The following is a 27,761-nucleotide window of genomic DNA, read 5'->3' as shown; positions in this document are numbered from 1 at the left end:
GGCCAAGTGCAGGGATCATTTTCGTGAATTGTAGGCAAACTCTTCTGCTATTTCCCTCGGTACAAATTTTCTGTCACTGCCTTAACAGCCTCTGCTAAGGCTGTATCATGGGAAACTTGTGGCTCTACAGCTCTTAATACTAGGCTCTGATAAAATTTCTCTACTAGAGACTTTTATCTTTTTAAAATTTATTTATCTATTTATTTATTTTTTGTGGTACGCGGGCCTCTCACTGTTGTGGCCTTTCCCATGGCGGAGCACAGGCTCCGGACGCGCAGGCTCGGCGGCCATGGCTCACGGGCCCAGCCGCTCCGCGGCATGTGGGATCTTCCCGGACCGGGGCACGAACCCGTGTCCCTTGCATCGGCAGGCGGACTCTCAACCACTGCGCCACCAGGGAAGCCCTATCTTTTTTTTAAATTGACTTTTTGAATTCAGCTTCCCAGGAAAGATGCGTTTAGAGGTTGGAGGGTCACTGTGAGACAGAGCAGGTACTGCGTCTCCCGTTGCACATTCTGAGGACGCTCAGACACAAGGTGAAGTGCTCTTCCACAGCATCTTCACTTGAACTGTTCACTGACATGCTCCTAGTCATATGACTTGCATTCAGTTGAGTAGCTTTTCACTACAGATTTCTAAGTTCCATCTGGCTGCTAGGGTCAAATGAGATACTTTTGCCACCTAGAAAATTTAGTATATCCAGATGATTCCTGTAGGATTTTGGAGTACCCTTCCCTAGGTGATGCCCCTTCTTTTGAGAATCAGGAAATGACTCTTATCTGTCTACTTGCCCTCCTTCACTTACCCTGTCATTTATAACCTTGCAACCAAGTGATGAGTAAAGACAACGATCATAGAGCTCTCTGAGGTTAATATTGCCACAGCTACATTCCCACTTGGTGCAATTTTAAGATTTGGACATTTGGAAATGTGAGATCCTTTCCCAAATCTTTGGCTCACTCATTCTGTTATTCTCACCCCTTAAAAGGATACAACCCATTTCCAGGATCATGATTTCCCTTTTTTTTTTTTTCATGGTTTTTTAAAGCTAATATTGTGTGTCCTTACGTTATGGGCCACCTTGGATCCTTTATGGAAACATGTGAACATATATTAAAAATAAAAAAGTAAAATGTGGCCCTACAGCCACACCGGGATTTCATTGCCCTGAGAGAGGAGTTGGGGCGCATGAGTGACTTCCACGAAGCCTATACTTTCAAACAGGCTCCGGGCCAGCCAGTCTCCGGCTTAAGCAAGGAGAATGTTCCAGCGGTAACCAACAAGGAGAAACTGGCGACGCCGGTCTCGACTCCATTCCTGGAGCCGACCCTGGGGAGCGACGGCTCTGCGGTCACTTTTGGGAAAACCCAAGAGGATCCCAAACCATTTTGCGTGGGCAGTGCCCCACCGAGTGTGGACGTCACCCCCACCTACACCAAAGACGGAGCTGACTAGGCAGGATCAACCGATGGCAAAGTTCTGAACCCGAAGCCATCTAAGCTGGCAAAGAGAATCGCAAACTCTGCTGGTTACGTGGGTGACCGGTTCAAGTGTGTCGCTACCGGACTGTACGCAGACTCCAGTCAGCTCGGCCGGGAGCAGCGGGCATTGCAGGTGAGCGCCCCCCACCCGAATTTCAGGAGCCTGACCAGTTGTCAGGTTTTTTTAATGTGTGAAGAGGAGGGGGCCGGGGGTATGATAGGGCAGGATGCCGGGCTGATTTGGTTAATGAAGCTTAGGATAATTTAAATGTTTGAAATGTGTCCAGTAAGGGGACATAAGTGGATACTTGAAGTTATTCTGTAGATTTTAAGCGAACTCCACTTGAATGCTGATAACGGAAGTTTTAATTATTGCGAAGGATGTCTAAAAGACTGCATGACATTTACCTATCAATCGCTTTGATTTCTCTGCCGTTACTGTACGTTAAAAATATACCTAAAAGTGCTGCTTAGAATGCCTTATGTGATACTTGGTGGAGGTGTGTAGCAGCCGCCTGTCTGTGAGATTCGTGCAATTTTTTTTTTCCACCCAAAAAACAAACAAACAAAAGAAAAAAACCTTGCTTAAAGGGATAGAGTATGTATTTAACTTGCTAGTGAATGATAGATGTTGTATAGGAATTTCCTTAAGATATTTTACTTTTAATTAGAAGACAAATAATGCCAAATTGTTTTGCAATGTTAAGAAAAAAATTGGTTTATGCATATAAAAATGGATGAAGGCTTCCCTGGTGGCGCAGTGGTTGAGAGTCCGCCTGCCGATGCAGGGGATACGGGTTCGTGCCCCGGTCTGGGAGGATCCCACATGCCGCAGAGCGGCTGGGCCCATGAGCCATGGCCGCTGGGCCTGCACGTCCGGAGCCTGTGCTCTGCAGCGGGAGTGGCCACAACAGTGAGAGGCCCGCGTACCGCAAAAAAAAAAAAAAAAAAAAATGGATGAAGTTATCTAAATGATCCATTGAGTGCCCATTTTAATTACATAGATGGAAGGATTACAAGAGGACAGTATTTTATGTCTACCCGCTGCTTACTGTGAGGTCAGTTCTTCAAATTTTTATTACTAGAATCTTCCATAAACCTTTCGTGTTAAATTTCATTTCCAAATATACAAAGGGAAGTTTGTGGGCCATGGTCGTCTTTATTCATTGTGCATTTGTTTTCTTTTCTGTTGTGTTTTTGTTTCGCTTTCTTTGCGTTGTGTTTTGTTTTATTTACCTTCGAAAGAGAATGTCTGTCTCTATGCCACGGTGTATGTATGGCTATACATACACACCACATATATCTCTACATACATAAGGCTTTACGAATAAAGAGTGTGTGACTAGTTACACATAGACACTCTTACGTTTTTATCGTTCAATTTTAAAATATCTCAGTTGTATCATAAATTGTGGTTGGTTTTGGGCAAACTGTTCTTTGAAGATACTTTCCTTTAAGGTAAGGGCAGTGAAATAGCTTTGGTGGTAAGGTGTGTCTTTTTTCCATCTCCGTTCTCTTTGTAGCGTGCAGTGATGCGCTTCTCAGAGTTGGAGATGAAAGAGCGAGAAGGTGGCCACCCCACGACCAAAGACTCCGAGGTGCGCAAATTCAGCCCCGCTGACTGGGAAAGGCTGAAAGGAAGTCAGGACAAAAAGCCAAAGTCGGTCGCCCTGGAGGAGGCCATTGCCGACCAGAACGACAGTGAGAGATGTAAGTGAACCCAGGCGGCTCGCGTGTGGTACCACGTCGGTGGGAACGGGGCGGTTCCGCTCCCAGTGCCGATGGAGGTGAGAGGAAACAATACGCTTCCGACGGCCCAGCGTCTGGGTGCTGGCTGTTCGGAGAACGGGCTGCTCTGGCCACCCTTCCCAGCTGTGGATTGCAAGGCTGGTTGTCCTTTTGAGCGTTGCGGCATCCAGGAGTGAAGCACCTATGAAATGTTGTTTCCTGGCACGCATCTCCTTTTTCCAGAGAAATGCTAGTCCTGCAGTTAGTAATAGTCTGATACAGTAGAGCAGAGGAATGGCAGTGCAAGACCTCCAGCGTAGCAGGTATGTGTTCTGTTTTGTAGCAGGTACGGATACGGGTTTTTGGTAGCAGTGGAATGACACTTGCAGCCAGAGCCAGACCCTCCAGAGTGACAGTCTCCTATGGGAGGGAGTGGAGAGTACTCGGATTCTCCCTCCAAAGGCAGAGGTTTCGTTCAAATGAGATGAGGGCTGATGAAGGCACCAGAGAGATGAGCATAATTATTTTCTGTGGCAGGCTTGTTTGCAGTCATTAGGAGTTGACAGCACGCTCCAAAAGGCGTGGGATAAACGAGGGCGCTCTTCCTACCAGACGGGGTGTATTATGTTTTGGAGGCCAAATTGGAGAGAAAGCTAGTGTTTGCCTCGAGTCACACTCTGCGGTCCCATCAGCTGCTCCCCCACTGGGGTTGACTTCGGGCTTTGCCCTCGAGACTTCCTGGGCTAATGAGATGTGTTGGCAGCAAGTGGAGGTCTTTCTCCTGCTTTCTTCAGTGTGCGTGCTTGTGGCCTGTGGCCTGCAGCCTGCTCCGGACCCCAGAAACCTCACCGGTGATGGTGAGTGAGGGCACCCAGGTGAACGTCGAGGACAGGGTGGGCATGAAATCCTCCTGAGACGGGACAGTCGGGGGTGGTGGGCACGTTTGGGAGGCCCAGGCCCTTGGACCCAGTCGTAGGGTCGGCGTTCGCCCGCACGCTTGGGTCGTGGGTGCCTGATGCAGTTCGGGAAAATTGTGGTCAGCAGCAGCGTGTGCTTCTCTCTGCTGCTTGGAGCACTGCCCTCCCCCAGCTCACCTTTGGGGTCAGACAAAGGCCTGTGGCCAGGGTTCTGGGCAAGCCACACCGGGACTGGTTTGTCCTACGTGGCTCCCGTAGAAGGGGATTTCTTTTTTTTTTTTTTTTTTTTTTTTTTTTTTTAGTTTCTGCTTTATAACAAAGTGAATCAGTCATACATATACATCTGTTCCCACATCCCTTCCCTCATGCATCTCCCTCCCTCCCACCCTCCCCATCCCACCCCTCCAGGCGGTCACAAAGCACCGAGCTGATCTCCCTGTGCTCTGCGGCTGCTTCCCACTATCTATCTACCTTACGTTTGGTAGTGTATATTTCTGGGGCTAGTCAGCGGTGGCCTTACCCGAGGGATGGGGCTCTTGATGTGCCTGGAGTAGACGATTCCGAGCTCCTCCCCCTCGGGATTGGAGTGAAAAACGGAGGGTCCAGGCCACCCTGGAGTGAAGCAGCAAGAAGGCCTCCCTCCTTGCCTGTGCTCACAGCGGACACGCAGCCCTTACCCTCCTGAGTGGCCTCATAACTCAGCTCCTGGGGAAGTTTCTCAGAGAGATGTGATAAAAGTGAGCAAGGCCAAGTTCACGGGGATGCACTTTTCTGAGGAGGGGATCTGCCTGTTGTGGGTGGACGGTGAGGGAGGCTGGAGGAAGGGAGCGGGCAGTTAACCGGCCTCGAGTCTTCTCGCCCTTTTCTCCAGCAACGTGGCCAAACCCAGGGTGGCCGCTGCCCTTCACGTCTCAGTGGCCTCACCCGCCCTTCTTCCCAGAGACGTTTGTGTGCGTCCTTCCCAGTCTTTCCTGCTGAGCGTGGAGACGAGAACTCGGTGTGGCTGATGGGGAGCAGGGCCTGAGCCCCAGATGATTCCGAAAGCCCCCTCCCCCCACCGCCTGCCTCCCATCTCAGACCGACCGACGGGTCTCTTCCTGGAGCACCCGGGACATGGCCCAGTGAGCCATGAATCGCCACCATGGGAGGGCAGGAGAAGGGTTGGGGAAGGTGAGGGGCTCCATTTGAAAGATTGGGGCAATGGAGGTGGGTTCCCCATCCACCCTCTGTCTTGTAGAGACGTGGGGTTTGTAAATAGCTGGTCAGGAAAGGTCACCTGAAGGGGCCACTGTTCTTACTGCGGCCTCCACATCCAAGGCACAGCAGGTGTTCATTCCATTCAGCTGGATATGAATGGGCCTTCTTGTTCTTGGGCCATGATGTCTTGAGCTGATACGGGCTCAGGTCCTTCTCATGGGTGTCGGTGTGGCCGAGAGCCGAGCTGTGAGCACATGGGAGCTGGGGCGGGGATTTGGGGCGGGCAGGGGTCACAGAGAGGGTCCAGGATGCCTTCAAGATGCCTTCCCCCTTCTGAGGCAGCCCCTACCCATGGAGGGACCAGGAGCTTCTAAGGTGGTGGGTGCTGTTTGCGCGGCCCTGGTTGTCCTGGTGCGGGTGCATCTTGTTGCTAGGGGCTTGTTTAAAAAAGAAATTAACTTGAAAACACAGTGGCTGAGATACTCATTTATTCTTTATGATCACATGGGTGGCTGAGTGAAATTTTTATTTTGGAAGTTCACCAAATGAGTTTGGAGGTTCCTCAGACTTGGAAGTTCATCAGTAGGAACCCTCAGTGGCATTTGAAGATGGGGCGGGGCAAGGAGGCATTGGTCCCTTCCTTCTCAAACTTGGAGTAACCATCTCCCTTGCCAACCACTTGGCTGGGACAGGCCTAGGACCTGCTCAGTGGCAGTGCCTGGCCAGGAGCTGGAGGAAGCCTCAGTCGAGGGGCTTCATGAAACTTCTTTGCTCAGGGAACTTCTCTTCCAGCTGAGCACCTGCACGTTTGTAAACTACTTTGGAACAGAGATCCCCTGCACTCCTTGTGTAGCAGGTGTAACTTTTAACAAGGTTAGCCCTGACTGGAGGTGCTATTATAGTTAAGCTACAGAGAAGGGGATTTTAATCCTGGGGAGCCTTCCAGCGACTCAGAACCCTCTCACCTTGTTTAGGCCTCACTGGGCATGGCTCAACAGTGGTGAGGGTGCTTTGTTGCCACAGTGACTTGTAAATGTTTCTGTGGTGATGCTTCTGTGAGGTGATGTTATGGTACAACCATAATGAATTTGGGATATATGTGCTGTGAGTCATAGGACCATGCTGCAGGGACCACGTTCACATCTTGCTTAGACTGGGTGACCAAGGGCACATGGCTTCCCACTTTTAGAAGGGCCAAAAGTAGCAATGATGGCAAAGCCTGATGGTTAGGATCCCCGTGTATCTATTTATCTCCCCATCTCCTTTGCCCTCAAGGGTCATCCTCCTGTGGGTCGTGGTTAGAACAGTCTTTGAGAAGCTCCAGGTGACACGGAGCCTCTACCCCATAGCTGGTGGCCATGGGTATCTTGGGCAGTCGGGGTGGGTGTCCTTCAGGGTTATTACTGGCCTGGGTAAGGTCACACTAGCGTAAGGTCTCGGGGGGCCTTAGCTGAGGGGAATTGAGATCTTTGCCCTAAAAGGCTCCGGGGTTGGGGGAAGGGTGGATGGACCTAGTTTGGAAAAAGAAACTTTCAAATTGGACATGGGGGTTCTTAAGGTAGCCCTTCCATTCCTCCATGGATCCCCTCCCACGGAGCTTTTAGGGAAGGCTGATTGGACCAGAGAAGTCCAATGGTGTAACCAGCAGGGCTCACCTCTTAAAATTTCCTACATTTCAGGCCTGAGATTCAGGCTGGTCTGAAAGTCTCGGCATCTTTTGGTTAAAGGGATTTTTCCAGCCTTTCTCTGTGCTGAGCCCGGCCTGTGATTATGAAGCCCACCCTGGAGGGAGGCTAGCAGTAACATTCCCACTTTACAGTGAAGGGGGCCGAATTGTAAAGCGGCGCCATTCCTGCCCGAGTGTTTAAGAGGGTCACAGAGCAGCCGGAGTGAGAGTTGCAGCACGCCGTCTTCACCGGGCCTGCGGTAGCCTGGGCTGCATCACCTGTAAGCACAGGCCAGGAGTTTGGGGTTTCTCCTGCTGCCATGGCAGGAGACCCTCGCGGTTGGGGTGATTCCACCATTCCGGCAAGAGTAGATGGGGACCTGTCCCACCTTGGGATACCCTTGGAGAAAAGCTAAGTGTGTTCCACCGTTGAGAACACAGGCCAGGCTAGCCCAGGCCAGGGTGAGGTTCATCCCCACAACTGGCTGCCATTAAATGCTGGGAATGCCCCCAAGAGAGGCTGATAAGGGGACCAGCCGGCTGGGCAGAAGTGGGAGTGATACTTGAAGTGGTCTAGGGAGAGGAGGAGGAATGCGAGCAGCATGTGAGGGGTGTGTCCATGATTTCATCTAGAAAAACGGGCTGTGGGAGCTTAGCTCAGGTGTTAACTAAATACCAAACTCATACACCCACCCCCACCCCCGGCCGGTGATGGACCCAGAGTCATCTTCGGGGAACTCTTTAACAGCACAGTGATCATTATGGAATTATTTATGTGTTAGAAACAATGTGACTAGCAAAGCAGTTGAACTGTTTCTTTGGCTAGAGCAAAAGTGAGGAGTGATGTTAGGCTGGGGTGATTGGAGGAGAAGCCCCCAGTGGATGCTAGATTGAGCAGAGGGGGCAGGAGAGACACAGGCGGAGCTGGGGTGTGAGCAGTTCAGCCCTGCCCGCCGCCCCCCCACCCCACCCCCCATGAAGGGGGTTGGAGTCTTGTCTTTGAAATGTCCTTAGATGCTTGTTGCCTGGGAAGGAAGGCGTGGAGACGTGCCAGGTGGGTGACTCGTGTCACTGAGGGCCCTCTTCCTAGACAGGAAATAGGAGCAGCCTCTCGATGGCAGTGAAATGCTTTTCCCCCCACGGGTGTGGAAAGAGGACAGACGGACTTGTAGCAATCTGGTTGAGTTCTTTGAAATTGCCCTTGACCCTTGTGTGTGCACCAGGAAGCCTTTCCTTTCCCTTTGCCAGGCTCCTCTTGCCTTGGTCTCCCCAGCTTCCCAGCCTCCCACCATTCTTTCCCTACCCTTGTTCTTCACCCTCGCCCCTGCTGACCCAAGTGAACATTGGTGCCATGTCTGTGTAGATGGCAGTTGGGGGCTACTTGGTCTCTTGATGACATCAGCCTTTTTTGTTTACTAGCAGCTGTTTCCATAGTCATTTGTAGCTCCGCCCTGATTGGTTGGATCTTACTGTGAGGTCACTCACCCCCCCTTTAAAAGTTAGCCACCTTGGAGAGTTAAGCAGTTAGGCAGTTATCTCACATGCCTATAGAGGGATGGTGTAGATGCCTCACCTTGACCCTTGAAGGATGGATTGTGAGTGGGCTACACGCCTCATCTTCTGCTTTCTTTGCTGGTTGTGTTCAGCTGTCCTTCCTTTGGGACGTCTTTCTGAGGGTTTTGTGCTTCCAGCGTGTGAGGCCCCTGGTCTCCAAAGGGGGGTGGTCTGTTGGTAGCAGATTGCCTTGGGCATGGGGGTCCTGCCTGCTCCTGGTGACCTTTGTTCCCTCCTTTCCGGGTTGTCTCCCCTCCCCTAGGGGAGTGCTATGATGGAAGCAAACCTGACCCCTTCGAAGCCCCAGAAGACAGTGATCTTCCTGAGGACATGGACACGGAGCCCCCCAGAGAGTCTCCCGCCGACCAGGCGGCCCCGGACGCGTCACGCAGCCCCACCCTCCGGCTGAACAGAAATCGCAAGGTGTCTGGCGATAGGAACCACACTGAGACCACTGTGCTCCCGGAGGACTCTCTGCCGAAAGCCAAGCGGAGACGGGTCTCCAAAGGTGAGCTCGGTTTCGCTTCGGGACCGCAGGGCACCCTACGGAAGTCCTGGAGCGGAGCAGTGGAAAGTTCCAGTCCCACCCTGGAGCCCTGGGGGGAGCCACTCACACCTCCCCACCCCCCACCCCCCCAAAGCCAGGTGCCGGGGCTGGAGCCCAAAGGTGGCCAAAGGCAAATAGGCCCCCTCCCGAGACTTGGTGACAAGTTCCAGCCAACACAGTGACCACACCCCTCCCCTCCTCCACCCCTGTTAGTGATGTGTAAGACAGTTCGTTCCCCGCCCCGGGGGGCTTCTTCATTAATTTGTAGTTATTTCTCCATTAGCTGACTGGCCTGAGAGGGAAATGACAAACAGTTCCTCTAACCGCTTAGAAGAGCCACATTATAGTGAGCTGACCAACCTGAGGTGTGCATTGAATTAACAGGGCTCCATCCCAGAAAGCAGCGCCGCTTGCTGCACCTTAGAGAACGGCGGGAGCAGAGAGCAAACCTGGCCGGCAGGGCAGGAAGGAAGTGACCAAGGCGGTTCAGCCTGCGGTCACCCCCCAGGGCAATAGCATCTCCGAAGAGAAACCTGGCAGGAAAAGGGCAGAGGCCAAAAGCAACAGAAGCTGGTTGGAGGAGTCCCTTAAATGCAGTGACAATGAACAAGGTCCGCACGGGGCGGGGGGCGCTCCTGGAGGGTGGATCACCCGCCCTCTGTGGGAAACGGCCCTGGAGGGGACCTGAGCGCCATCCAAGTTGACAAGAGTAGCGCGTGGCGAGCCGGGAGTTTTCTTCATGAGGTCCTTTCAGCCTGCATACTTTCTTATGGAATGGACAGTGAGGCAGGAGCTCGACTTCCTGGGCTGCTCCTCATCACCCAGCCCGTGGCTGGGCAGCAAGGGAAGTCTTGGGTGACCCCGGGCGCTTGTCAGTGCCCTCATTCCAGCCTCAGGCTGTCTGTCCCCAGTCGCCCTGTCCCGAGCACCCAGGCCCCCCACGGGTGGGGACGGGAGCGCACGAAGGGCTGGCTTCTGCCCTCTCTTGCGGCCCTTCGAAGCGACTTGCCATTTGGCGTTTCGTGGGTTAGCCTATTTGCCGGTTGAATGTGGGATAATTAAAATATTAGTGCTTTGAAAACATAATTGGTATATCTTTAAAAACTGAAGCTGCTCCAACGATCAGTGCTAACAATGGGCTTTTCTTTCCTCACCGGCTACAACTGTGTAACGCCCGCTTCTTCTCCCCCTGACAGATGTGCTGTGCATGGACGAAGAAATGGATCGGCAGCCTTCGCCCCTGCCGCAGAAATACACCGACAACAGCGAGAAACCATCCGGGAAGCGACCGTGCAAAACCAAGCATTTGATCCCTCAGGAGCCCAGGCGGGGCTTGCCGCTGCCAGGGGACTCCTACGTGGACAATGCGGATGGCAAGGTACCTCTTGCCCCTGGCTCTCCCCCGCCCCCCGGGCCTGTGCAGGCACATGCCGCCTGCCTACTTCTCTGCTTCTGGGGACAAAGCTTTCCTTTTCCTGAACCCCTCCCCCCAAAACGTCACTGCCCCTTCCTAGGGGACCTGTCTCCTGGGTGGTGGTGAAGTTTCCAGCTAGTAAAAATGCAGCCCCTTCCTCGTGCCCCGCCTCCCTCAGACAGAGAGGAGGAAAAGTGCTTTCCTCCACTCAGGAGCGGCCTGAGCCCAGTTCCGACTATGATCTTTCGCCGGCCAAGCAGGACCAGAAGCCCTTGGACCGTTTGCAGCAATTGTTACCATCTTCCCAGGCCTCGCAGCGGACATGCTCAAGCTCCCCTCCAGAGACCACCCAGTCCCGCCCGATGCCACCGGAAGCGCGGAGACTTATTGTCAATAAGAACGCGGGCGAGACCCTCCTACAGCAGGCCTCCCGGCTTGGCTACGAGGTGAGCATCCTTGTGGGTGCCCCGGATCAGGATCTGCCGGCTGCTGCTCCTTAGGTGGGGGACACACTGGCTGGGGATGGGGTTGGGTCTCAGAGCCCAGCCCCCTCCACGTGGAGGGCTGGGCTGGGTGTTCCAGCAGGGTGTTTGCGTTGGTCCCGCTCACACTGCGGGCTCTTTGGTGGCTTGTTCAGTCGTGGTGTGAAAAGAAAGGCAGGCCTCTCTGATGTTCTGTTCCCGTTCAGGCAGGTAGGCTGCTTCGGCCAGTCCGGCTCACTTATCTCTGATGTAAAATCTGACCTAACCCAGGGCTTGGCGACCAGGGGAATTTTATTGAGCCCTTTTGGATTCTGAATAGCAAGAAGGAGAGTAGTTATTAGCTCTACTAACTTGTGCTGTTTGGGGCAGAGTGATGCCCCTGTGGGGTAGCGGGTGGGAAGTGTCTGTGCAGAGTAGGGGTGGGAGTGGGGCAGACCTGAGCAGTCTCTTTCTGAGAGGGCGCGGGAGCCGAGGGCTGATGGGCGGGGAGCAGGGGTTGAGCCTTGCCCAAAACTCCCTGTCCACACTGCTGTATCCCAAGCCAGCACGGCTGATGACAGTGATAGCCTCTATTGCTAGAGCAACATCGAAAGATAGCTGATATCTGCCTAAGCCCATGTGATCTGTGGTAACTCCTTTCACCCTTTTAACATCTTCACTTGGGAGTAACGAGTACTAGCCCACTCTCGGATGAGGAAACTGAGCCTCAGAGGGGTTAGCTGATACCCGTACAGGTAGCGATCCAGCAGTGCTCCACAGCCCACCACGCTCCTCAGCAAGACTGGCTCACACTGGAATTGCCCTTTTTACAGTTCAAAACCTCTGTGAGACAGATGACTCTCCATGCCCTGTGCAGTTCCCCCACCATACTTGTCAGTAGCAATTGTGATGTAATAGCCCACAGGGCAAAGGCATTTTTCTGTGCTGGCATCAGCCCTCTGGGAGTTGAATGGTGACAGTAAAACGCGGTTCAGCAGGCTGAGCGTGGAGGTGTGGCTGAGCACTGGGGTGGCAGGACCCAGGCTGGCCCGGAGCCCTGGCGCCCACACCCTCAGCCAGCTCTGTGCCCCTGTCCCCCGTCTCCTGTCGTGTCCCCCCACCCCGGTCCATAGTGCCGTGAGCCCTTCGAAGTGTGCCTGCCTTGGCCCTAAGGCATGACTGTGGGTGGGAAGTTGGAAGCACTAGGGCTATGCTTAGTTTGGGGGTGTTTTTGTTGTTGTTGTTGTGGGTTGAATGTGCTGTTGTTTATATCTACACGTCTCTTGGAGACCTCTCCATTAGCTAGAGAGCACTTTCTGGGAGTTAGCGCAGTTACTTGCAGGTGAAGTCCAAGGAGCACCCAGTTGGTTTCCCAAGAGCTGAGAGCGGGCGCCTAGGAGGACAGAGCAGATGTTGCACATAGTGTTGAGCTAGACCCCCCGTGGTTGAGAAGATAGTCTCCTTGCTTCCAGCAAACGCTGGAGGTGGGGGGGAGACCCCTAACCCCAACTTTTGGGTTAGGGTTGAGAAAGTGGACTCCCGCTTCCAGCAAATGCTGGAGATGGGGGGCGGGGTGCTGCTGCACCCGCCGTGGAGGGCGGGGCTCCGAGCCCCACCTGTGAACTTGGCATCATTTCCAGCAGCCTCCCTTTGGGACCAGAGACGTCAAAAGACCCTCGTTGGTCCTCTAAGACAGTTTCCATTTTGGTTTGGTGGCTCTGAGGCCTGGACCAAGGGGCACTTGATCCATACTTTTTTAGGCTACCTGGCCTTTGATTGCACAGGAAGCCTTGGGAATGTTTACGGTCGGATTTGTTTTTTGCTTCAAATGTAAATTTCAATATGTAGATTCCACAGATCACCAGTGTTGATGCTGAACATTGTGACAAGTAGATGAACGCTTTCAACTTTGAATCCAACTTTCTGGGATTTCTCTGGGCAGAATGTTAAATGTTGGGATGATGGCCCAGTTGGGAGATGTGGCAGCTTAAACCTTTTAAAATTGAAGGACAGTTTGCTTAACCAGATAAGGGTGTGGTTTGGGAGGGTTTTCCTGAAGTTTTGTCTTCAGCATTCTTGGTTATTTTCTTCTGCTTAGCCAAAGATACCATGTGCAGTATAAAGGCTGTCTGAGCTTTATGTCATGATAATCTGGTTCTGGAAGTTTAGAAACACACTCTGGCTTCAGATCCGCGTTAAATAGATCACTTGCGTGGCCAAAGACCTCAAACCTTTCCCTCCTGGGAAAAAGGCTTCTATTTCTTAGGCTAAAACGCCAGTGTGCAAGCACATGCTTGTGCCTTTAGCGGTGATGGTTAAATTTTCTATGAATTGAATAAGTCATGTTTTTTAAAAAGTTAATGAGGCATTTAATTAACTAACAACGTCGGGCTTATGGCCTTTATGGTTACATTTTGCGGGTAATGGCATTCGGCTTATAGCCGCTGAACAGAGAGCTGTCCGACAAAAGCAGTTTGACTTTGCTTGGGAATGGCTGGGCTGCCCTTCAGACACTCCCGTTTATTTCTAGCGGAGAAAAGAAACCAAGGAATGTGTTGCGTCGACAGACTCGCCCCGCCTCTTCACCTTTCAGTTAGAGAAAGTGTTGGTGGCGACGGTTGCCATCCATTTAGAGGCCATCACCCTCATAGCTAGGAGAGTGTAGTTAGCCCACTTGACCCCCAACAGAGAAGGCCTGTGGGATGCTTGTCACAGCTGGATTGCATCCCTCTAACTGGGGCCCTCTTGGGCCTTTTGAATCTTCCCAGCTGACCAGGTACCAAAGACCTGAGTTATAGGTCTAGTACTTCATGTTAATTGAACTTGGTGTTTAATACCTCTGGGCCTCAGTTTCCAAGTGTGGAATGAGGATAGTACTACCTTCCTTTCCTGCTATCTCCTGGGTTCCTGTGGGTGACAGAAGACGTCCTCATCTGGGGAAATGAGAAGCACTGTGTAAATAGTGGGATCAACGTGGTTGAGTTAGGACAGCCCGTGGCAAAAAGTCTGACCTGGCCTTGGGGCTACTGCTGCCTTTGCTGCCATCTTCCAGGAGAAGAGAGTTGACTTACCCACCAGCTTGGACGGCCTTTCATTTCTAGGTACCCTTGAATCTGCCCTAGTAGTGATGAAGGTTTCCAGGTGAAGGCCATGATTGTCACAGCAAATAAACCCTGGGTTGAGTAAATTGATGTGTGCACAGCAGTTGGTGGCGTTCAGACCTGATCCCAGAGCCACGTGACAGGGCCTCTCCCTGGCTGGGGCACACAACTCATTAGCTTGCAGCCGTCCACTCAAGTCTGGCTAGTGAGGGCCTGCTAAAAGAGCAGCAGCTTCATGCGGTATCCTGGATACCAGGGCTCGGGGCCGGTGGCCTGGGAGCCCAGAGGCGCGTGGGCTTTCTGGCAGGTTGGGATGTAAACGGAGAAACGCATTCGTGGGCGTGCCTTTTCTCTTCCTCCTCTTGTTTTGGAAGGGAGCTGCTGCAGTGACCTGAAGTAACAGGGCACCGATGGCCAGGTTTACCAGCATGCCCCATTGGGTTCACGTGGTAAGCAAATGGAACATTCTAGTTCGCTCCCAAGTGAGTGGTCACCTTTTTTTTTTTTTTTGCGGTACGCGGGCTTCTCACTGCTGTGGCCTCTCCCGTTGCGGAGCACAGCCTCCGGATGCGCAGGCTCAGCGGCCATGGCTCACGGGCCCAGCCGCTCCGCGGCATGTGGGATCTTCCCAGACCGGGGCACAAACCTGCGTCCCCTGCATCGGCAGGCGGACTCGCAACCACTGCGCCACCAGGGAAGCCCGAGTGGTCACCTTTGATTGGCGTGTCCTCCAAAGGGCATAAAAGGTTTTACAGAACCCATCTCGCACTTATGGGCGGCTAGAATGACCCCCGTTTTAGGTTTAACAGATGAGTTACCTGAGAGATGTCACAAGGAGGCCTGTTCTGACCCCATCCCATCCCCCCTTACCCAGCAGACCATGTGTTGGGCCACGTGCACGTTCTGCCTACTCCCAGCTCTCAGACCTGACGGCTCTCTCCTGGGCACGACTTACCCAGTATAAACAGTGTAACGTGTTTTCTGGTGGCAAATGCTTTCGATGTGTCTGAAAACTTTCTTAAGGTAATAAAACATTGAATAAATTCCTGCTCTGCTTACTGGGAGTGGTTCATATTAATATTTTAACAAGCCAAAGAAATAAGGTTAATAACAGTGATTCTAATGCACAGTGTTGACACAGAACATCTCCGGGGGGGGGCGGGGTGAACGTTTTATTTCATTCTTGAATTGTGGAGGTTGCAGCCGGTGGTGTATCAGGTTCCTGTCATTAACTTGAGTAAATATGAAAATTTTAGACTGATTCTGCCCTGAGAGGGTGGAGTGAGGCAAAATAGAGGGTGGGGTTATTGGAGGCATTTTGTGTCGTTCCTCGAGGATGGAGGGAGAGAGCTTCTCTTTAACTCCACTTAACGTACAGACAAGAGCATCTGAGGCCCAGGTTCTGATTTGGGGTCTTAACAAGGGGCGCGAGGATGTAGCTGACCTGGGTGTCCCTGCTTCTCTAAGCTGGGGAATGTTCTCCGGCTGATTTAAGCTCTCAAGTGTTGGTCATCCATACTTTTATCTAAACTTGTGTTATCGTCCACTGCCACCGACTGAACAGACCCATCAAGTGAGAATGGTCTGTGCTTGGCAATGTGTCATCTAAGATATTAGCAGCCGTGACACCTCTGTATTGGTCACGTCGGCCCCTGGGCTGAGGGCTTTCATCGCTATCCGAATGCGTCCTCTCAGCAGCCCTGTGGAAGCTTGGAGAAGTTCAAGGGTAACTTGCCCATGGCCAGGCCACTGGTGCAGCAGAGCCTTAGACAACACTGTCTGCATCTCCAAGCCCTTCTCACGCACTCTCGCCCCCCACCAGGATGCCTGCCGCCTGCCCGTGCCATGGTGGGCTTTTGGCCCCAAGGGCTCCCCAGCCAACTGCCCTCATTGGAACACACCCCTAGAGCCCAAAGGACACGGGAGTCAGCGACTGCAATTGCACAGTTTCAGTCACTAAACTCTTGGGGAAGGGATCCTCCCCAAACGGCTACCATAGGGGCCTTCCAAGGCGCCTGAGGTCCACGGGACGATACTGATGTGTACCCTCTTCTCGTATAAGATTAGAGAAAGCCGTATGTGGCACCTGGGATCTTATGTGTCTTCAGATTTGCTTAGATCGAGTCTTGTCCCCACGGTCGGGCCACTGTGCCCCATGACCAACCCTTCGGAGTGAACACATCAGGAGACCTTGCTCTGCTGTGTGTTGACCCTGGTGCTTAAGGAGTAGCATCCTCCTTGGACTCTGAGGCTGGGAACGTGTCTGCCTTTGTGGTGACATTCTATTCGGGATAGAGATCATAAAGCGTGCCAGGGTATCAGGAAGGATTGTACCACCTCCCTTCTCGAAAAAGCCTCACTCCCGGCAGCATTGAGGCGGGGGTTGGAGGTGTGGGAAAGGAAAGGAAAGCCAGGTGACCTCGAGTGTTTCTCATGCTCTCTCCGTGAGGGCCGGAGGAGAGGAGAGGTCAAAGAGGTGTTTGCCATCTCCCTTGGGTTGGCATACAGACTGGTTTTCCCCAGTGACTAGAACGGGGTGCACTTGCTTGGAGAGGGGTGACCTGAGTTGTGACCAGAGCCAAGGCAGCACTGGGGTGGCCTGCAACGAGGCTCGTTCAGGGGCGCTGCTCCTGCTTTTGTCTAAGTTGGCTGATCCGCCCTAGGTGGTCTCTTAACACATGCACATGAGTCCAGAGTTGCCCCGCTAGAAGTAGATCTTCCGGGCTTCCCTGGTGGCACAGTGGTTAAGAATCTGCCTGCCAGTTCAGGGGACACAGGTTCGAGCCCTGGTGTAGGAAGATCCCACATGCCACGGAGCAACTAAGCCCGTGCGCCACAGCTACTGAGCCTGCGCTCTAGAGCCCACGAGCCACAACTAGAGAAAGCCCGTGCGCAGCAACAGGCCCAGCGCAGCCAAAAATAAATAAATAAATAAAATTTAAAAAAAAGAAGAAGAAGAAGTAGATCTTCTAAGGACAGTGAGAAGTGGGGTGGGGGTGGGGTAATCAAAGTGGAAGTAGCAGGCCCTTTCACCGCCAGGAGACGGGTAGTTCATAGTTGGGAGCGCCTCTAATTTTGCCGGAAACTCAAACCACACTGTCCTTTCTCTGGTGTAGGCCTCGTAACTGGCTGTTGCTCTCAGACCTGCTCAAGAAACTGCAAATGTCCTCCTGCATATTCCGCTGCAATTTCCCAAATGTGGAAATTGTCACCATCGCGGAGGCCGAGTTCTGCCGGCAAGTGTCAGCAAGTCTCTTATTCTCTTGCCCCAAAGACCTGGAGTCCTTTAATCCAGAAAGTAAGGAGCTCTTAGATCTGGTGGAGTTCATGAACGAGCTTCAGACTCTGCTGGGCTCATCCGTGGAGTGGATCCTCCCCAGAGACCTGGACTCAGACGACGACTGGTGAGCTCGCCGGGGCCCGCCGTGTACAGTGTGTCATGGTGTTAATCCTTGTGCATATGTGTCATGATACGACTATTTCTGTAAAGAAAGGACACTATGAGACACGACTCCAGTCGGAAGGACTTCAAAACATGTTTTTTTCTTTTTAAAATTTTAAGTCAGTTTTTATGAACTTGTTAATAAAGTTTATTTACTTTTCAATGTACACATGCTTTGGAATATGTTTGTTTTTACTTGGAACAATTGTTTCTTTTCTTTTTTAAGGAGAAAAAAAAAAGGCAAAGGAGCTCCACACTTTGACTTAATTTCATACAAAGCTCCGACGACAGAGGCCATAACTGTTGAGAGTTGCTTTTGGGGCAAATTAAACCAGTAAAATTTTAAACTCTTCCTCCATATTAAAGGGATTGAATAAATTGGCCACTTTGGTGCACCTGTGTCCTGCAAATTGTCCAGTTGGAGATGGAGGTTTAGAAAGTGAGTTTCAGTCTTGTTTAAGTCTCTTCCCATCAGACTGGTCTCGTGATTTCCTACACACCATGTTACTTCCTGTCTACCTTTCCTTGGTGGTGTTCATGCCTGGATTGTCTCCTGTACCTGCTCAAACCTTGGTCCATTCTCATTTGTACCATGGAAGTTTGTCATGCTGGATACTGTCAGAACTAATTTTACTTAAGTTTGCGTTAAGGTGCAAAGCACACGTTTTGTATATTTTCTGTTTTTTGTGTTTGTCTATATTTTATGGTTTCGCTTCAAGAAATATTATGGGACGGGAAATAGCAAGATGTAAAGAGCAAAAAAGTCATCATTCTCTTTCAATTGTTAGAACATCTATCTGCAATCATAATTATGATGCACTGTGGTATGTGTTAAAATAGTAAATACATGTAACATCCCGTAGGAGCAGCAAACTCAGTGGTGTTGGTGAGGGGTGTGTCATGGAAGTAATCACAAAGCAGGTGACTGTTGGTTGGGGTCCTGAAACATTAGTGTGCCTTCCCTGTGTCCGGTAGTGGTCTGGAGGGGTCAGGAAGCCTGCCTTTGAATTTGAGGGAACAGAGGGTTTGAGGTCCTCTCTCTTCTATTGCTCTAGTACACTGCATAGCAGCAGTATACTGGGTTTACAGTTGACGTTTAAATCGCTGATTGATCATTAAGATTGGGATGTATCTTTGGAAATGAAAATAGGAAGAATCGTATGCTTTTTCTTTTTTTTCTTTTTTTCCCTATATCTGAAAAGGTATGTAAGTACTTTGCTGAGTGGTTGGGAATAAAGTTTGCAGTATTCAGTGTATTCAGTTTTAGTATCTAAATAGAATTAAACTGTTGCTGTAAACTGGAATAGCACTTTGTTACTGACAAGTTTTAGAATGCATCTGTTCGTCAATTACCTGTTTGGGAAGATTGTAGTTAATGATTTTGAGAATATGGCTATAAACTTCCAACTGACTCAAGAAAAGCAAATAAGTCAAGATTGACAAATGTATAGGCTCTTCATCTTATTGTGTGTGTGGGTTTTTTTTTTTTTTTCCTTTTAGTTATTTGTCAAGGTATAAAGAATTCTATCACACTTAAGACAAGTTAAGTAAACGTCACGGGGTGTATTCTGACATGGCCTGGAGCAGATCCCATGGCCTAGATCTTAAAGGTGATTTTATGTTTAAACTTTCATGAAAACATATGTGATTGAAACACATTAACATATTGATACAGAGGGCAGTTAAGTTTTGTCTTTTTGTGTGTGTGTGTGTGGTACTGTTGTGGCCTCTCCCGTTGCGGAGCACAGGCTCTGGATGCGCAGGCTCAGCGGCCATGGCTCACGGGCCTAGCCGCTCCGCGGCATGCGGGATCTTCCCGGACCGGGGCACGAACCCATGTCCCCTGCATTGGCAGGCGGACTCTCAACCACTGCGCCACCAGGGAAGCCCTAATTTTTGTCTTTTGATACATGTGAGCGCAGCTTTCATTTTGCTGAAAGAATATGACCAGTTTTCAGTTTGGGATTCTACCATTTAGTAAAGATAGTCCACTTAATTCTAGAAATAAGAGATTTAATATATAATACCTAATAATACTTTTATGTATGTTTTTTTACTGAAAACTTTTATTGTAATACTGTGAAGAAACTATGCCATTCTAGTCTTCAAGACTTAAATGAATCAAGTGTTTATTAGCTGTTGTAGTTTTTAAACTAATAAAAGTCAGTACATCAGCAATTTGTAAATACAGTTTTTAAAATAATGCCTTAACAACTTTACAGTGGTTATAATGACTGTATTTAGGCCTAAAGTTAATTAATAATTTGACATGAAGGCTTTTTAATAGTTTGATGGTGCAGATCAGGGATAGGTAAACTCTGGCTGGTGGGCCAGATCCAGCCCGTCGCCTGGCTTTGTAAAGGAAGTTTTTCTGGAACATAGTCGCACCCATTGTTTACATGGTAGTTATGGCTCCTTTCACCCTACACCAGTGGGGCAGAGTAGTTGCAACAGAAACTGTATAGCCCACAGATCTGGAAATGTTTAAATTTAGATTTTAAAAATTGAAAACTTCTTTGAGCCTATACAGGGCAAGTCCATTGACCCCTGAGGTAGAAAACAGTCAGGAACTTGGGTGCGGAAGCCAAATGGCCTAGGTTCAAATTCCCTTTCTCCCATTTCATAGCTAGTGACCATGGGCAAATCACTTAACCTCTATGCCTCATTATGAGGTTTAAATGCACTTATTTGTATAAATAGTGCCTGGCACATACTAAGCACTGTGTAAGTGATTGCTGTTGTTTCTGCTTGGAGCTTTAATAAGTTATTGTTAATAGAAAAATGACACGAATGATTTTCCTTTTAGAGTAACAAAGGCACTTTGAGTCTTTTACTTTTTCAGGAATGTAATAAGACTTTTTTCATTTACAGTCAGTGTTCCCTGTTACCAAAATTTACTTTATGAATATAAAGAATTGAATGTCTTCAAGACAGTACTTTTGCTTAAATGTGAAACCATTATTTTCCCAAGGCACATCAAACTGGCTCTGCAGAGTCCAGGCCTCTAAAGCTGGTGTGCACACCCTAGGTAGCATGTGAGAGACATTTTGTAAATATAGTTTTTTAAATAATGCTTGAGACTTCCCTGGCGGTCCAGCAGTTAACACTATGTGCTCCCAATGTAGGGGGCTTGGGTTCGATCCCTGCTCAAGGAACTAGATCCCACGTGCCTGCCATAACTAAGAGCCCACATGCCACAACTAAAAGATCCGGCATGCTGCAACTAAAGACCCGGCACAGCCAAACAAACAAACAAACAAACAAATAAATAAATCTTTATAAAAAAATAAGTAAAATAAAATAATGCCTTAGGAGTTAGGAAAAGAAAATATTAGAACATTTTTACCTTTGTATTATTTTAAAAAATCTGTGTAGTTTATCATGTACATAAATTATATGTATGGAACTTTGTGTATATAATTTGTTAATAAATAAGATGCGGGCTTCCCTGGTGGTGCAGTGGTTGGGAGTCCGCCTGCCGATGCGGGGGGCACGGGTTCGTGCCCCGGTCCGGGAGGATCCCACGTGCTGCAGAGCGGCTGGGCCCGTGAGCCGTGGCCGCTGAGCCTGCGCGTCCGGGGCCTGTGCTCTGCAACGGGAGAGGCCAGGGCAGTGAGAGGCCCGCATACCGCAAAAAAAATAAAAAATAAATAAATAAATAAATAAATAAGATGCATATTAAAAAGTTTTCTTATGGTTTGCCCAGTCAGGTGTTTGGAGGCCATTGGAGGACAGGATGATGAAATATAGGGCCTCAGCAAAGATAGAATTTAGAACCAATTCCCTGACTTAGAAGATAAGGAAAATAATTCATAGACTGTAATTGAGTTGTCCGACTTTACGTAAGTGTTCAGAAACAGGAAATCCAGTGGCTAGAATCTAATCACTGACCGAGCAGAATCTGGGTCACTGGACTCGTAAACCAGAAGTGACTGTTGAATTTCTCAGGTTGATGCTCCTGGCATATATGCTTGATCTGTGTGTGTGTGTAAATCTCTGACATAATAAGCCATACTCAGGCACACCCTGTTTCCTTATTCAAGCATCTTAATTTCATCCCATTAAATCTTTGAAGTATCAGACTACCAGAAGGCATGAAGAAACCTGGGCTGAGAGTCTTCATTCCAGGAGACGTGATCTTGACTGCATGGCTGGTTTGAGGCGCATCACTCTGAACTGCAACACGCTCATTGGTGACCTGGGTGCAAGTGCTTTGGCAGAATCTCTTAGTGAGGATTTATGGCTTAGAGGGAAATTCTAAAATTGAAAATATTGAATTTTTAATATGCTTAGCTTTTGGCATGATACTATTGTGATAGGATTTTTTAAAGCCTCATTTTACTGATAGCTTTTATTTTGCTTTTAAACTTTCTCTAAGAGTTGCATATATCCTTTATAGAAAATACAGAGTAACAAGAGAACAATTACCTATAATTTTAATACCCAGATATAATCACTGTTCATTTTGGTGTATATACTTTCAGTCTTTTTTTTTCTACAAATATATATGTACACTTAGGGATTACAAAAATAGAATTGTAGTATACTTGCTATTTCACATTCCTGCTTTTTTCACTTAATGATGTATCATGTAGTATTGCGTCGTATTGATGTCCCATAGTTTAATCAATTCGTTGCAATTCTATTTAGACAGTTTGCTTTTCCCTGTCAGAAACAATGTGAATACGTTGTATATACATCTCTGTGTCCATCGGGATTACTTCTGTAGAATAAGGTACTACAAGTGGAATGACTAAGTGTGACATATTTTTAAGACATTTGATACACATGGCCAAATTGCCACCCAGAAAGGCTATGCCAATTTGTAGTCCACCCCAACAGTAGACGTGAAGCCTGCCTCTCACAAACACTGGCCTGTAGCACTTGTAAAAAAATGTAAAACTACAAAAATGAGTACCTCTCCATTTTCTATGCAAGTGGGATTACTCCAAATTTTATAACTTTTTTCAATTAATTTAGTATGAGCATTTTAGCAAGTCAGTAAATTTGCATCTCCTACATCATTTTTTGTGATTGTTCAGTATTCCATTATATGAATATGCCACAGTGCACATAGCTTATCCATTCTTGTATATAAGCTTTGTCCAGTTTTTCAGTTACAAATAGTACTCTGATATATATCCTTACCTATATCTCTGACTATTTCTTTTGGTTAAATTCTTAGAAAGAGAGTTGTTGGATCCAAAGGGTATAGACATTATTTAAAGGCTTTTCTTACAGAATCTTGGCTTGATCTGATAGGAGAATAACCACATTTTGTTTTATTTTGTATTCATTTGATTGACTGGTGCGGTTTACTGGCTGTTTGTATTAATTTGGCTATTCGGTTAATTATACCCTGTGTCCATTCTTCTGTAGTGAGAGTTTGTAAGGGTTGTATCATATCCTGTCAGATCCGTATGTCTGACTTGCTATTTCTGTGTGTCATGGGGGTGTTGAAAGACTCCAGTTATTTTAATGTGACGGTCCACACAACACTTAAACAAAAGACTCATGATAGTTTCCTTTCATGTAATATTTTTTAATACCTGTGCTTTAGTGATGATCCCTTTGGTTTAAGTGAGTAGGTTGTTCAGACCCAGAACTACTAGAATTCATGATCCGTTTTTCTGGTTTTTGTCTGACCTTTTACTGCGAGGGTTCTTGACCATCATACTTTCATGATAGGTTTTTAGTATGTATTCTCTATTCACACATTGTTGAAAGTTTTTATTATTTGTATCCTCTTAAACTTGTCTTTTTTTCCTCTAAAACTAACAGTTATTACATTTCTTCTATTTTGTTTTCCCCTTTGAACTAGTTTCAAGTGTGATTTGGAGCTGAAGATCATGATCAAAAGAATGCAGTGCATTTCTGAGCTCCACCAGGTTTTGCTTGTGAGGTTTACATGCCCCTGCCACCGTTGCTAATTATGAACTGAGATTCATTTTGTGATGCTTTTTGCTCATAGGTAATATACAGTTATTCTCCAGTTCTGTAATTGTAAAATATGTTGTATGATTTATTGGTACTAAAGCCAGGGTTATCATTGCACATCCAAGAAGAGGTTTTTAAATTGGATTATGCATTATGTGTGTGCGTATATGTTTTTGTTTTTTTCCATACCCCAAATTACAAACCTGCCATGACTTGTCCTGTGCAGGACTCTTGCACACGTGAGAAAATGAGAGTTGTCTATATGTTAAATCTGTAGAGTTAGCAAGTGACCTTTTGTCTTTCATCGAAAGCACTTGACCTGCAGCAGTGCGGCCTCACCAGTGAAGGAGCAAAGGCTTTACTAAAGGCCCTTGAAACCAACAGAACTCTGCTCGTTCTGGATATAAGAAAAAATCTGCTTGTTGGTATGTGGTCACTTTTTTTAAATTGATAAACACATAGCAAAACAAAAAGAATTTGTTCAGGTATTGACAGTTTTTTAAAACTTAATGTGTTTAACTTTCCTCATCATATCCAGTTGGCCCTTGAACAACGTGGGCTTAGGGGTGTCGACCCCTACGCAGTTGAAGATCTGGGTATAAGTTTATAGTCAGTGGTTCCACATCTGTGGATTCAACCAACCTTGGATCATGTAGGACGATAGTACATATGTATTGAAAACTATGCGTGTGTCAGTGGACCCGCGAGGTTCAAACCCATGTTGTTCAAGCTTCAACTGTACTTTTCTAGTGTTGCACTTCCCTTATGTTTTTAGCAGCTAATGTACTAATTAAAGTGAATTATACTTGTAAATTTTTCTTATCTCTACTCTGAATAGAGGTGAACCTAGATACTAAGCCTGCTTCCACCAAGAGCATTATTTCTTTCCTGTGCAACCTCTGAATTCTTGCCAGGAGTACTTTATTCATTTGTCAGATTCACAAGTAATTTTGTAATCATCTTCTGTGTGCCAGATACGGGTTTAGGGACTAGGGATAAGGCAGTGAACCAGACAGACAAAAGTCTTGCCCTCATGGAGCTTACATTCTAGTGAAGGAGATCAGATAGAAATGAGTAAACAGATAAGTAATATAATTTTAGAGAGTAGGAAGTGCAAAACTATCATAATGTAAGGAGAGTGAGGGAGAGCAGGTAGGACTCCATTGGATAGGTTTGTTAGGGGACAGCTTCAGTGGAGAAGTGGCATTTGAACGGAGACCTGAATGAAGAGAGGAGCAAGCCATGGAAGATGTGGAGTAAGCACATTCCAGGACAAGGAGGCAATGAGTATGTAGGCATGTAGGTGGGTGGAGTATTTAAGGAAAAGCAAGGAGGCCAATCTGGGCAGAGTACCGAGTGAAGAAGAGTGTGGTATGACATGAGGTCAAGGAGCTAGCCAGGGGTCTGCTCTTGTAAAGTCCTGAAGGCCAGAGTAAAGATGTGGATTATTCTAAATGAGTAGAGGGGTTTGAACTGGAACAAGGCATGATCCAAATCGTATCTGAATAAGGTGACCTGGTATAGAGAAGGGACTTGGGAGGATCAAGAAGAGGAACAGGTGGCTTCCCTGGTGGCGCAGTGGTTGAGAATCCGCCTGCCGATGCAGGGGACGCGGGTTCGTGCCCCGGTCCGGGAAGATCCCACATGCCGCGGAGCGACTGGGCCCGTGAGCCATGGCCGCTGAGCCTGCGCATCCGGAGCCTGTGCTCCGCAACGGGAGAGGCCACAACAGTGAGAGGCCCGTGTACCGCAAAAAAAAAAAAAAAAAGAAGAGGAACAGGGAGACCAGTTAGGAGACTATCACAGTGCTCCAAATAAGAGATGTTTATGGCCTAGGTTAGGTTGGAAGTTTGCAGCAAGTGAAAAGTGGTTGAATTCAGGTTGTGTTTTGAGGGTGTAGCTATCAAGACCTGCAGATAGATGTGAGGTATGAAGGAAATAGTACCAAGGAGAGAAGTCGTTGATGATTATGTGTGCAACTGGGTAGTATCACTTAGAAGAAGGGGGCTGATGGGAGGAGCAGCTTTTGAGGGAATATCAGGACTTGGTTTGTTATCTTGGATGCCCTGGTTTGATATCTTAGATGCTGTTTAGGTATCGAAGCGTCTGGACGGTGCTCAGACTGTACTTTGTATCCAAAGGTATCCAAAGCCACTTTAGATGCAAAAATGTTTAAAGTTGACCTTTGCTGCTGCCAAAATAGTAGCCAGTGTGGGCAGTCTGCAAGATGGCATCTTAGGTTTCTGAGGAAGAAATTAGAATACACAAAGGGGGAAATAAGTGTATAATTATATAATGTAGATTTCATATTTAAATGTATGGGAAAAGCAATAATTAGTTGGCTTTTGGTTTTAAATGGAAATAGCCACTCATTGGAAAATAATTACTGTAATTTCAATTCATTTTACTTTAGATCATTCTGTGATGAAAACAGTTACCAAAAAAGTTCTCCAGATGGAAGGAGTGCCAAGTCAGAGGTATATAACATGTTTCAGTTCTCTCGGAAGAATTTCTCTTTAATGGCTTGGTTTTCTTTCTTTCTTAAAAGAAAATTATCAAGGTACTTTCTGCCATCTTAAAACTAAGATTTTAGTCAAATCAAATGGCTTTTCTGTTTTTGAAAATGTTGTGTGATGCTTTAATTTAGGTTCCCAAATATGCAGACTGAAAACCTTTTAACTTTTTATTTTCTGTAACATATTATCGTTAGCCACAAATAGTCTTTTTTTTTTTTGGTGATAAGAATGAATAGCAGGAGCAGCATTTGTGAAACCAAATCTAATATGAAACTGACTCTTTCTTGTGAGTAAATTTGAATTTTGAAACAGCAAAACAATAAGGTTTAATAAAAAGCAAAATAAATTTTTTATGTTTATGATCTGCCAATTTCCCAGAAAGAGTTTTGTGATGACTTTAGTTATATACCAGATACATTAAAATCACCAGTGGACAACACATCTTTTATTCAGGGGCCCTCTGAAAGTTTTAAAAATTTGTTGACTTCATATCACTGAACGGTCCACTTTAAAATGGTTAAAATTATAAATTTTCTGTTTTGTGTCATTTACCACAATTTTTAAAAAATGTGTTGTTTGAAGATTTTTGGGTTTTATAAAGGTATTGTATTAGCATAAAAATGAAAAATTTAAAAGACCACCTCTAATCCCATTATCCTATCAAGCAATATTTACATTTTAATTTTCTCTTCCTGCTGTCTATAAACATAATTCCACATAGCTTCGATATAATTTGCCATTCTTTTCATACTAAATTTAAATTCTGTGATTCATAGTTATACTTTTTAACATTGCATTCACAAGGTTTCATTGAGTAGGTCAATTTTTTAAATTGGTGAAAAATTGGAAATAACCTCAAATAAACTATTGTAAACATCTTCATAAATACAGCTTTTTTTTTTCTACTTAAAGTTGTATGTTTTTGATTCTCTATTAATCAACTTGCTTGGACAATAGTGTATTAAATAAGTTGTTAAGAGTGTTTATGAAGTCAAAAAAAAGCTTATGATCGTCTGCCAATTGTTATTTCAAGAGAGTGATATTTTAATAATCAAATAGTACATTCAAAGAAGTTAAGATTTGTGATATCACACTAATTAGATACTATTATTAAAAATTTATATCATATGTAAAGCATTTTTAAAATAGCTACATTGACTTTTGCTATGATATTAGAAATGGAAAGATATATAAATAAAACATGTATATGTAAAACATATTAGGAGTTCTGTAAAATTAGTACAGAATAATAGGGCATCATGGAATGAGAACAGTTAAACATTTTTTTTTAGTTAGCATGATTAAACAAAGTGGAAATGTAACTGAAGTATACAAGCTCATTGAACTCTTTTAAGAGTAATTTTATTTCTTGGGCTTTTTTTTTGTATTTGCCTCAGTTATTTGGAGACATAGAGGTAAGCGAAATCAGTATCTGGTTATATACCTAGATCCAGGTGAGTATAGGGGTGAAATAATGGTGTGAATTGTGTCACATTTATATTGTACTTATGTATGCCTAATAAAAGATGGGAACTTTTATTAGAAATTTTTTAATCTCCTAACAAGAAAAGTGCAATTTAAAAAAATTTTAATACAAATGTATTTGCATTAGTTTCTGAAAGTAAAGGAAGGGTATACACATACAAACCATATGCATACAAACATTTTTTTGATGGCAATTAAGTTAAAAAACACAATAAAATAGCACAAAATGAACTGAGCTCCTATATATTTTTAAGAGGGATGTAAATCACAGAGGATCGTGTGGTGATTATCAATAAGCTACACTCTATGAAATAT

The 27,761-nt window shown here is 46.9% G+C and overlaps 1 protein-coding gene and 1 pseudogene across 2 annotated transcripts in view; both read left to right on the top strand.

Annotated features, from left to right (window-relative positions):
- LOC307055630 (centrosomal protein of 78 kDa-like) overlaps positions 1-27,761 on the top strand; it is a 324,466-nt pseudogene that overhangs the window by 279,045 nt on the left and 17,660 nt on the right. The window contains exons 4-8 of the transcript in view: positions 17,875-17,947; positions 19,009-19,118; positions 21,584-21,758; positions 23,757-23,870; positions 25,859-25,972. The product of the transcript in view is annotated as a centrosomal protein of 78 kDa-like (transcript). The remainder of the gene's footprint in view (positions 1-17,874; positions 17,948-19,008; positions 19,119-21,583; positions 21,759-23,756; positions 23,871-25,858; positions 25,973-27,761) is intronic.
- Positions 1,189-17,657, top strand: LOC307056604 (BCL-6 corepressor-like; the record flags this gene model as incomplete). The annotated part of the gene is made up of 7 exons (XM_079709432.1): positions 1,189-1,392; positions 1,492-1,614; positions 3,005-3,191; positions 8,806-9,051; positions 10,287-10,468; positions 10,717-10,950; positions 17,183-17,657. 7 exons carry the CDS (start codon positions 1,189-1,191, stop codon positions 17,189-17,191), a joined length of 1,185 nt encoding a protein of 394 aa, XP_079565558.1. The 3' UTR covers positions 17,192-17,657.

This window comes from Hyperoodon ampullatus, assembly GCF_949752795.1.
Source record: "Hyperoodon ampullatus genome assembly, chromosome: 7".
Lineage (NCBI taxonomy): Eukaryota > Metazoa > Chordata > Mammalia > Artiodactyla > Ziphiidae > Hyperoodon > Hyperoodon ampullatus.
This window is presented reverse-complemented; position numbering and strand designations above follow the sequence as displayed.